Source organism: Phallusia mammillata, chromosome 1 (assembly GCF_965637545.1).
Source record: "Phallusia mammillata chromosome 1, kaPhaMamm4.hap1.1, whole genome shotgun sequence".
Classification (NCBI taxonomy): domain Eukaryota; kingdom Metazoa; phylum Chordata; class Ascidiacea; order Phlebobranchia; family Ascidiidae; genus Phallusia; species Phallusia mammillata.
In genome coordinates this window covers 36,328,771-36,341,110 of record NC_137252.1, presented here as the reverse complement: position 1 = coordinate 36,341,110, position 12,340 = coordinate 36,328,771, and the positions used below count along the sequence as shown (strand labels likewise).

General features: G+C 35.4%; 1 protein-coding gene across 6 annotated transcripts in view; it reads right to left on the bottom strand.

Moving 5' to 3' along the window:
* Positions 1 to 11,253, bottom strand: part of LOC145209193 (uncharacterized) — a 57,217-nt gene extending 45,964 nt beyond the window's left edge. For 4 of the 6 annotated variants that reach the window (XM_080079460.1, XM_080079461.1, XM_080079462.1 and 1 more), the window contains exons 1-9: positions 11,189 to 11,253; positions 10,749 to 10,888; positions 10,185 to 10,366; positions 9,773 to 9,958; positions 8,965 to 9,111; positions 7,704 to 7,789; positions 4,408 to 4,644; positions 3,746 to 3,878; positions 2,796 to 3,328 (exon numbers count right to left, since the gene is read on the bottom strand). In XM_080079460.1, coding sequence (XP_079935586.1) covers positions 4,480 to 4,644; positions 7,704 to 7,789; positions 8,965 to 9,111; positions 9,773 to 9,958; positions 10,185 to 10,366; positions 10,749 to 10,750 — 768 coding nt within the window. In that variant the 5' untranslated portion in view covers positions 10,751 to 10,888; positions 11,189 to 11,253 and the 3' untranslated portion in view covers positions 2,796 to 3,328; positions 3,746 to 3,878; positions 4,408 to 4,479. The other 2 variants (XM_080079465.1, XM_080079464.1) reach the window with 2 other exon arrangements.
* Between the last annotated feature and the right edge of the window lie 1,087 nt (positions 11,254 to 12,340).

Here is a 12,340-nt window from a genome sequence, read left to right as displayed (position 1 = left end):
TGTCTGTGTCATTTTTGACTCATGAGTGGCAATAAATTCCCTTGCACCAAACAACTGTAATTTTGAAATGCTTTCAGTGAATTCTTTAGGTTAAAATAATTGCACAGATTTTGCACGGAATTTCAACTTGACTGCGGCGCAGATTTGCATGACTTAATGAATTTTTGATTTACAAGTGGATTAAATGGTTCATGCAATTTGTATGTAACTCCTGCAAGACTATGACAAAAAGAATGACAAAAACACAACAAACTAGAAGTGGCTTTCTGATATACTTCCATTTTATACATTCTATATTTTATTTACCAGTTTACTATACACATCATTTGATCTACACATATGATTGTTTTTGTAAACAAAAACGAATGGGTCCCCACACGCGTGTTTATGCGGGTTTATGGAAAACAAATGTTGCAGTTATTTTTAGATTCTCAACCACAAATTTTTAACTAAGCATTAACTTAACTTACAGGTTTTTGTCCGTATTCCTTTTTCATCATTATTGTCATATAATTACAAAAAATCAGTAAAAAAAGAACGGGGAAAATACTTTCAATTCAATCTCTTGCTTTGACCTTGATATTGTCGTTTAAGGTCAGTTTTTAAACACAAATTTTCCTTGAAAGCCTTAACTGTTGTATTAGACACTTTAATTTGAAAAGTCGTTTGCTACAAAGGTAGGTATAGATAACAACTTGTTTTTCATGTAACTTCATTTTGCAAAAACGACCGTTTAATGACCTTTTGACATCGTTTTTAATAGCATGCAGCCCTTAGTGTTCAACAATACCGTTTAGCCTAATTTATACATGATTTAAGTACTGATTCTTGAATTGATTTGTCAAAAATAAAAAAAGCTACGTTACGACGAAAAATTCTTTTAAACTGAGTTATAATGCCTACAAGTTTACCGTGGTTATGTGGCGGCCAAGCTCACAACGAGAATTTAAAGACCATTTATCGCGGCGTTCTAAAAAGTTAAGTTTATTTTTTCATATTTATCTTGATCAACGACGTTTTGCCCGACACAAACAAAACCGAAGCACGTTTATCGAGTTGAAATTACATCTTAGGTGTAAAACCTTCGCCAAAACTGAAAATGCGCTGTAAAGGTAACTGGCAAAATTTTAAATACTAAAGGAATAGCCTGCTTAAACAAATTTTTAAATATTTCTGCACCATACGGCTTGTATTTCTGGCCTAAAACTAAAACCGATTAGTTCGGGGTTTAAAGGGTGAAAAATGGGTGAATCCGAAAAAAAGATACAAAATTCTTTAAAAAACCTTACATTGCACCAAACAACAAAGCATGAAACTCCAAAATGCTGTACTTTAGTCAGTAACGCTGTTTTAAAAAAAATACGTTTTGGGGGCCTGTGGGTGAACCGCTGGGTCAATCGGGGTCAAACTTCAGGAGGATCAAATTTGGATTATTAACTAACATCGCTGAAAATTTGAACAAATTTGGAGCACTCTTTCTTGACCAAACGCGTTTCACAAACCAGCGTTAGACAGAAAAAAGAAATATCACTGTTACTCACAATATCACTGTTAAAACATTGTGTTTATGCAACTATTACTGATGACCTATACATAAGTTCATGATAAAATGCTAAAATTTATCCTTCCTAATCAAACTAGCTATTATCAAATCAAGTATATATATATATATATATATTGTTTATGCACAAGCAAAACTTATGTTAAATCTACACTACAAAATCAACCTTTGAACCTTGCAACCGTGGTTTTATGTGATAAAAACAAATGTCTTTCAATCGAATATAGTCGATTAATGCCAATATAGAAAATATTCCCAAGCAAAAACAAAATAAGAAAATAATGGCATTTTTAAAAATATTTGCTAAGACAATATTCTTTGGAAATATAACAGATTGTCAGGTTTGACTCAATTAATAAACAACATAATCTACGCCAGGGGTGGGCAAAGTATGGCCTGCGAGCCGCATCAGTTCATGCAGCCCCCAAATGTTAGTAAATTTTAAAGAGAAAGTTGCCGAGCAACGCTGAATAGTATTATAAGCACAGAGTTTTAAAAAATAATAAAAAATACCGAGGGTGCGACTTGCCAATACCTATACCATGTGCCTATACCTATACCATGTGCAGTATCTGTACCCATACCATACTTAGGAACTAAACACAGATACTTTTTACATGCTTTAGCCTGTTGTTTCTGCCACGTAATTATGCAAACTGTCACTTGACACAATTTCTTCATTTGATAAAAGTAAAAGCGATTCATGTTTTTAAGTACAACCCACTGTGCACTGTTGACGCCAAAACTTTGGTCACTTTGGATCAAGTTTAGGTCATTACAGTATATTGCAAACGAAAAAAAAGGCCTTCGGAATCGTTAACACCCGCACAACACCTAAAGATGGATACTAAAAGCGGCTCGCATTGTTTAATGTTGGCGCAAGGAATTTATTAGCGAAAAAATGTGCTTGTTTAAATGCTTGGTTATTTTGAAACAATTACAATTGTAGCGTTTTAACCAATGTTTGCCCAATCAAGTTTGTCCAATCAAGAACTTATACACCAAATAGGCTACAAATACAAAGTAGAAATAGCATAAACAGCATTAAATGGTGCTGAAAACATAGTGGTTTATATCAACATGGGTTGGCCTTCCTTGAATCAAAACATACTAATATTGCAACAACACAAAACACTTGACAACATGCTATAAAAAAATACATATCAAACAGTTTGAACTAGTTGGTAAACATACTAATTACATATAGTATGTTTACCAACTTGTTTTAACCCACCTTGGTAAGTGAAAGTGTAAAGTTCAGGTTGCTGCCAGCTTATCTAAACATAAATTCACTCTACAGCCTCTCACAGAAAATATGTCATAAATCCAATGAAGGTTTTGTGGGTTTGCCAGCTTATCTAAACATAAATTCAACTTTACAGCCTCTCACAGAAAATATGTCATAAATCCAATGAAGGTTTTGTGGATTTGCCAACTTATCTAAACATAAATTCAACTCTACAGCCTCTCACAGAAAATATGTCATAAATCCAATGAAGGTTTTGTGGGTTTGCCAGCTTATCTAAACATAAATTCAACTTTACAGCCTCTCACAGAAAATATGTCATAAATCCAATGAAGGTTTTGTGGATTTGCCAACTTATCTAAACATAAATTCAACTCTACAGCCTCTCACAGAAAATATGTCATAAATCCAATGAAGGTTTTGTGGATTTGCCAGCTTATCTAAACATAAATTCACTCTACAGCCTCTCACAGAAAATATGTCATAAATCCAATGAAGGTTTTGTGGATTTGCCAGCTTATCTAAACATAAACATTTAGTTACACCTTGACCCGTATTTAACAATCAACAACTAAAGTCTTCTCACAGAAAATGTAATTTGTCAATAATATGCTCTAAATCAGTGGTTATCGACAAGGGCGGAATTAAAAAACTTCAGGGGGTAATTTACTTTTATTTATACATGTGAACATACACTTATAACCTGTAAAGTTGATAAAAGACCCAATTTTAAATTATCTTTGTATGGTTAAGCATCTACTATGTAGTTGATTAGGGAGGAATAAAAATGTTTTGAATTGTTAAGTAAGGAATTCGTTAAAAAAGTTGGGTACCACTGACTTAATGCACTGAGGAGAAAAACTAAGCTTTTACAAATGCTAAACTAAGTTAGTTACCTAAACACATCTAAATTTTCACAGTTACGTTAAGTTATTTACCTGTTCGAACACAACAACACCATTGTAAGGGTCAGACAAACTTTCAGCCGTGCAAATTTCCCAAAAGCTGATCGAGTCGAGCAGACAAGTAGCGGGGATTCACAGACTGAAAGTTGGACAGGATCAAGCGGGTCTGAAGTAAAAATATTGTGCTCAACAAATTTAGCTCTTCCAGCAGTCTTTATTGTAATATGCTGCTGTCTGTTGATACATTATGCCTGGCAGCAACAGTTTGTTTATGAAATATTGTGTTGAACACATGTAGGTGTGGTTTTTCTGTACATAACCTGATAAATTTGTGTCTGTGGGGAGTTTTTAATACTTTCAAATTGTTTTAAATCAGCTTTTTCAAGATAGCAGTAGACTTCTCTGGCTATTTGATAAAATTAGTTTGGTGGTTTGAATAAAACATCAGATTACATTTGTGAGGTAAAATGACTGAGATGCCCGGATCTAAATCATATTAAGGATTCGGCCATTGTGAACCAGTTTCCTGTGTGGTTTATGCCTAGTTGTGGCATCTAACGGAATAGGCGAGGCTTGGTTTTTCAGTCTGTTACTCCCAATGAACTGGAGTGCTGTTAGATGGTCATGTATTGGCTTGATGCTTTTACACTAAGTTGGTCATTTACTCTTTTGTTAAAACATCATCTACAGCTTACTGGTTGTGACAAAGATTCGTGCAAGAGGTCCGACAGTTTTTCCAGCATGAAGTCTTGCAGTGAATTGATATCTCATCCCCGGTAACAAGCTGCTGAGTTGGACGGAAGTAAAACTTCGTGCCAGTTCAACTTTTTGTCGATGTCTGTCATCACTGAGCTACCAGATTTTTTCACCGAGATTTCCTCTAACTTTGCTGTTAAACTTTCACCACCGGATGGCGCTGGTTGGTAAACAATCTACAAAAAAATTTGAGGTTATCATTTGCTGTTACTGTACCCCTTTTAATGATACATTTTCTGACATGGTCACTGAAGTCATTTTGCTGGGTAAATTGGGGTGTAAAAAAAACGGCAAAAACCTTTCTAGACTAGAAGGGTGGCTTAGCACATTTTGTCATTGCACATACACTATAACCTATTTTAAAACATTCATATATTTCCTCTGCTTATTTTATATTGGGTCCCCCATTATCCACCGTCTTTTATAACCTTAGTCGTTTCTGCAGGCAAAAACTCATGGGTCCCCACACATGTCAAGTTGAAAATAATGCATTTTAAGAGATAACCATGTGAAAGTTTGGTGTTGTAAGGTAAAACACAGTGATCAGCACTGGGCTTAAATAATAATACTATGCAACCACAATAATTCAACTAGAAGAGTGGCTTTCTGATATACTTCCATTTTATATATTCTATACGATATTTACCAATTTACTATACACATCATTTGATCTACACATATGATTGTTTTTGTAAACAAAAACTAATGGGTCCCCACACGCGCGTTTGTGCGGATTTACAGCAAACAAATGTTGCGGTGATTTTTAGATTCTCAAGGACAAATTTTTAGAAAGCATTAACCCAACAATAAAAAAAATTGTTCGTATTCTTTTTGCACTATTATTGTCATGTAATTACAAAAACATTAAAAAAACGTAACAAAGACTTAAATCTAATCTCTTGCTTTGACCCAGATATAGTCCTCCAAGGTCGGGTTTTGAGCACAATTTTTTTTAGAAAGCTGTAACAGTTGTTTTGCAGACACTTTAAATTAAAAAGCAATTTGCTACAAGTGTATACATAACAAATTGTTTTTCATTTAACTTTGTTTCGCAAAATGAGTACCATTGACCTGTAGTAACCTCTCAGGGTGCACACGCCAAACGACTGCTTGACCTTTTGACACCGTTTTCAATAGCTCGCCGTCATTCGTGTTCAACAATACTGTTAAGCCTAATTTATACATGCCTTGAGTATTGACTCTTAAATTGATTGACAAAAAAAAATGCTACGTTATGATGAAAGAAAGTTCTGAGCTGTGTTTGTAATACCGACTAGTTGACCTTAAGTAACCCGTGATCATGCGGCGGCCAACATGACGAGCATTTAAAAAAACATTTATTTGGCAAAAAAGTCAACTTAATTTTTTCATCTTAACTTTTATTAACAAAGTTTTTCTTGACATATACAAAACCGAAGCACGGTTATTAAGTTTAAATCACGTCATAGGTGTAAAACCTTCGCCAAAACTAAAAATGTGAGTGATAACTTAATAAAACGAAATAGCATTGCTGTGCAAAACAGCTGATTGCTAATCACTGAAACGACGTCTCGCAAAACATCTGTCCGACGTCAAGCTGAGCCCTCCCGCTATCGTAAACCAGTGAGTTACTCTCTTGGTACTTCTGCCTACAGTGTCTTTCTTGACCAAACGAGCGTTAGACACATTTACGTTTCGGGGGCCTGTGGGTGAACCTCTGGGTCATACGGGGTCAAAATTCACATGGACCATGTTTAGACCAATATCTGTAATGTGTGTAAATTTGAAAAAGTTTGAACCATTCTTTCTTGACCAAAACGTGGGAACAAATCCGCGTTAGACGGAAAAAAAGAAGAAAAAAATACGGACAAAAACAATATGTGTCCCCTTCAGGGAAGGGGACCCATAATCAATAGTACTGCAAAATTTGAGCCCAATCCGCCAATCTTTAAAATTTTGACCACTAGAGGAGATTTGAGCAACAGCTGTTAACAGTTCTGATGTCATAGGGCTGTTAACAACCCCCAACTGCCATTGCACAAAAACGTCCACCAAGCAACCAACAAACACAAGTAACATACAACTGGTTGCCCTTGTAACACTATTGGGCCACAGAAATCTTTCGTTTGTGGTGTCCAGTAACATACAAATACGTTTTACACTTTGGGGGCTAGTGGGGTAAATGTTGGGCCTACAGGGTTGAACACAACAATCAACACCTCTAAATGGCCTCTTCTTCAAGCTATCCAAATTTCAGCCAATTCAGACACTGTTTAAAAACTCACCCATTTTAAGCGGTTAACAGGGTAAATACTGGGGTTATCAACACAAACAAAGTGAGAAGCACATCTACATAACTATATTTACCATATGTGTAAATGTCATCCAAATCCATTAAACATTTGATGGCAAAACGAGTCGGACAAACATTGGGGGGTAAAAACAACATTTTAGGGGGCTAGCGGGGTAAGTACTGGGGTTATCAACACAAACAAAGTGGGATGCACATCTAAATAACTATATCTACCATCTGTGTAAATTTCATCCAAATTCATCAAACATTTGATGGAAAAACGAGTCGGACAAACTTTGGGTGAAAAAAAACATTTTAGGGGGCTAGCGGGGTAAATAGTGGGGTTATCAACACAAACAAAGCGGGATGCACATCTACATAACTATATCTATCATCTGTGTAAGTTTGATCTAAATCCATCAAACATTTGATGGAAAAACGAGTCAGACAAACTTTGGAAAGAAAAAAAAAAGAAAGAAAAAAAGAGAAAAAAAACAAACAATTTGAGTAAAATCAATATGTGTCCCCTTCAGGGAAGGGGACCTATAATTAATGTTTGCTAACAATATGTTGTTTGCATGCGTGACAGTGTTAAAGCAATATTGACCACATTAGGTAAATTCCTTATCAACTCTTAAGGAATGCCAAAACTTGATTACTTTTATCCACTCCCAGTTCTAGCTATGTCAATATTAAACGCTTACCGATTTTTTAAACAAATTCCTCACTTAGCAATTCAAAACATTTTCATTCCTCCCTAATAGACTATATTGTAGATGTTAAACCATACAAAACATTTAAAAAGGGGTATTTTATCAACTTTACCAGACATAAGCCTGGAGTGTATATTTACAAACCACATGTAAAAAAAATTAAATTCCTCCCCTAAAGTTTTTAAATTCCTCCCAGGTTGGGAACCACTAGACTAAGTGTGACATCTTGCAATGAAATAAATTATTTTACCTCAATATTGTCCACAAATGTTGGAATTCTTCCCCAAGCAAGCATCACAGAATCATTAGATGAAGACTTCACTCGGAAACGGCTTACTGCAAAATATTTTGCATTTTAAGTTAACAGCAAATAAACCTACTTCAATGCTTCTTAACTGGTTCACCCTTCAAAGTTATCTAAAAAGCCCGAAAAATAACCGAAAAATTAATCTATATGATATGTAATTATTTACAATACATTGCAACAAGAAAAACACAGATAGGTTTAGGTGCACTGAAAGCTTCAGTTTAAACAATGCTTTACAACATTGCAACTGTATTTGCAAAACAACTTCCAAACCTTGGATGGATCCTAAAAAACAAACTACAATAAATACACTGATATGTATAGTGGATAAAATATTGCTTAACAGCCAAACCATATAATCATCACTACGATTATGAAGTCTACATGTAGTTTATATAGTAAGTGTTAGCTTGAAGATAGCAGTTTTATTGCAGAACCACACATGGTTTGATGTTGTATTGTAACATGCTTTGTTTATAGTTTAAAACAGTGGTCTAGAAAAGTTTAACACAAAGGTGGGCAACCTTTTTGTGCATGGGCCAAAAAGTAGTGATATTTCGAAGGCGGGCCACACCCATGGTCCTGCAACAACATAGGAGTGTCGCTAAACTCCTCATCACTAACAACCATTCCCCAATTAGGTTGGGCCTCGTTCCTTCCAAGGTCACCTGACATTGACCTCCAGAACCCCAATCAGACATCCACTGGAGGGCGGGAGCTGTAAGATATACAAACTTCAGCAACATTCCAGCTTTCAAAAATCGAAAATAAATCTTTATGCAAATGTAATAGGACAAAGACATTTTGCCCTTACATGTAGATCACCTTCAGGATAAACAATACTTTAAGTGCAACAAACTATAATATATACAAACTTCAGCAAAAAGCCTTTTCAAAAATCTTAAATAAAACTTTGTGTCATTGTAATAAGGACAGTTCGAAGTAACATGTAGATCAGGATTAACAACACATCAAGTGCATAGTGCAACAAACAAACAGACAGAGATCATTGGCATGAAGTTTCAACAAAATGCAAAGTGGCCGTATGGTTGTTGTTTTTAGTCTATGAAAAAGTTGAAACAATCTGCATCAAAATATCTAACAAAACAGTGGAAAGTAACTTTCGCGCCGCAAATGATATGGTCCGAATAAAAGCTTCAACGAAACTTTTGTTCATACATTAAAATTCAGTTTTATAACTTACACTGGGTTGGCACTATATCACTAGATGGAGCGCTTGTGGTTGGTAAGGGTTGAAGTTGCTCACTCCGAGGTGCAATGAGATTAACAGGAAGGAAGCGAGTGTTTGGAGTTTGGGGGAGCGTGATTGTGTTGATGATCGGATCAACAACTGCAGACAAAACACAAAATTAATAAGAACCTGTATATATTGGGGGTTGCGACCACAGAGCATTGTTAGATTAAATAAACTGATTAAACAAGCTCAGACGATATAATGGACAAATTTTGAGAACAAAACATTAAAACCATGTTATTTCCATGTGTTTACATCAACATACTCATTGTAGTATTTCCGATTTCCTATAGTGGATCTTATACTGACAATAGTGATGAAAACCATAATAAGGATTATGTAGACTACAAAAGTTTGGCTTGGCAGCAGCAGAGCAATGTATGCCTTTTTCTGACAACTAATGAAGCTTCAAATAAAGGGTTTGGCAACCCCTGGCATGCGTAGCAAGGTTGGCACTCAAGGTGATTTTTCATGACAAATCTGTCTGTGGTCTCCTGATGTCAGCTGACACAAACCATTATTACTCAGAAAAACGTTGGCACACAAAGTCATTACCATGTGTAAATATCAAAGGACATAGCGTGGTGTTAACTCGTTCTTACTACGCCCCTATTTTTTGGAGTTTTTATAGTTGTTTGGCCATAGTGATTGAAAACAGCATACAGGATCATGCAGACTACATGATTTCAGATTGGCAGCAAAAAAAATGTAGGCCATACTCACACTTTTCTGGCAACTGATAAAACTTTAAACCAACCTTCAAACTGGTCAGTTGCAAATACACTTGTAGTGGTTTGTATAGTTGGCCGATCTGGTGGCAAAATTGGTCTTCTACTGGCGACTGGTTCCACTCGTTCCATGTAACCACTTCCCGAGCCTTCCATGGGATGCAGAAGTTGCTTCGGACAATCCTCTGGAAAACTCCACTGGAAGGACAGAGCAACTGGGATAGAAATCATATCTTAACACTATCTACACTTGGGGTAGCAAAGAGTTTTTATGTATATAATGTGAAATATGTTTTTTTCTAATGAGAAATATGTTTTTTCTAATGTGAAATATGTTTCTTAAAATTTGTAAACCACAAAAAAGAGTGTTCACATAATGCATGCTTTGTTATATTTTATGTTGACAGAAGTGTTAATTTAACTTTCAGGTGAAAAACTTACACTTCTCAATGACAGCAAAACTGTATGCTGGCTCTCTGAAGCAGTTCCGTAAAAACCTCGCTTCACTAAACTGGAATCGGATTCCTATTGTCTGCATTCTCTCCTGCCATCCGATTTGTTGGAAGTACATCGTTCGTGATGACAAACTTGATTCAGCAACATTCAAACATGCATTCCATACCCTAGAAAAAAAAACATTATCATACAAGTGAGATGCACAAAACACAATTTGCATTACTAGATGACTTGCAAAAGTCTTTTATCCTGTAATCTAAAAACAAATTTTTCACATGTTAGGTAAGAAATAAGCTGCTGACCATGACACTTGGTTTACAGCCACAAAATAATGTTTGAACAAATGGCATAGTTGGAATAAATGGGAGAACACTTTCCACCATATTGAAATAATACTTTATTATTGTGAGATAAATAATGTGATGATAACAAGATTGTTGAGCACATTCTCAGATTTTCACTTTTTGTCCTCCAGACAACTATTATACGCTTTACTTACATCAAGTCAATCGAGCTCTTCTGGCAGCAATAGCTTATATTTTTACTTACATCAAGTTCTGTAAGGGGGCAATCGTGGGGAAACCCCATTTTAAGCTGCCAAGCCCCAGTGGGTTGTAGATCGGGGAGTTCAAGTTTTATCTCAGCTCCTATCGCCCAAGTGTTGGTGAACTTTAAGATTGGGGTCATACCTTCAAACATAAAAAATGTTTATTAGAGCAGTGCATACAACCTTGTTCACTGAAGGGCTGGACATAATCAAACTATTTCAATCACAGGCTACACTGTTCATTGCCAACAGTTCAAAATCCAATGTTCTAAATTGAACGTTCTTCAACATAAATGTTTATTAGCACAATTCATGCAACCTACTTCAATGAACATAATCAAACTAATTAGATGACAAGCTGCACTATTACACATAAGTAAAACAACAAAGTACAAAGATTAAAACAGTATTTAGGTTGAATAAAATAAACTCATCAACTTACAATGTTCACAGTTAATACCAAAAACATTATCAGGACAAGTGCAAAGATAGTTGAACCCTTCCACACTGTTGCACTGACCGTTGTTCTCACACGGTGATGATGAGCAAGCTGCAATTTTAAAAATAAGATGAATTGTTGACAAAAGGAAACTCCAATAAATTACACTTTCATCACTTGGATGAGTTCAAAGTATCCACACAAAGCTATTTAGAAGACCCATATTAGTTATTTTCTACAGACAATGTTAGGAATAAAAAAATTTTAAGCAGTATTTTTTTAAGTTTGCACAAATTATACCAAGCTAGGACTCTCTAGCCTTTGAAAAAAATCCATAGCCCAGTAAATTAAAAGGTAACAATTATGTCGTTTACAAGTCAAGCAAGTTATTGGTGATGCTGTGTTGTCAAACAGTTAACAAATACACACATCCAATAACGTACAAATCATACATTCATACAATGTAATGGAAAAAGTCAACTTCATGTTAATCAGTTTACCATTAAGTTGAGAAGCTGTGTTAATTGCAAAAACTTGTCGTGCAATTTCTTGTGGGTCGAGCGCAACCAGAGATTGCCCTGAATTTATGCTTTGTATGTAAAGAATCCCCGCTGCTGCCGATTGAAACGCTGAGTTGTGAAGAATGTGAGGTTGGTTGCCAACAAAATATTTCCTGCAAGATAAGAGGCAAAAGTAAAAAATCCAAGTAAACAATAAAGTGCTTGTTAGTTGTTAGTTTTATTAACTGACTGCTAGTTGTCTTAAAACCAAAATACTTCTTTAATCAAAACATGTAAACAAAGCCTTAATGGCTTTAATAAAGAACAAATTGCCAGCAATGCAAAAAAACATGTTTATTTTATTAAACAGTTTTTAACAACAGAGATTGTCGAAACGTCTGAACGATGTATTCTATATACACCAGTATCTTGGCAGTAATGTTTATGAATAAATTACTTTTCAAGTCTGTATATAGTGTTCCTATGAATATGTTTTATTTGAATATATTACATTCAGTGCCGCAATAAGCGGAAAATTGAGGGGGCAGGCAACGAACTACCAACTTTCCCAAAAACGATTGTATTGCTAAGTGCGTATCATAGATTGGTCGAAAGGTCCGACGCGCTTTTCCACTAATAATCTAAAAAAACTGGG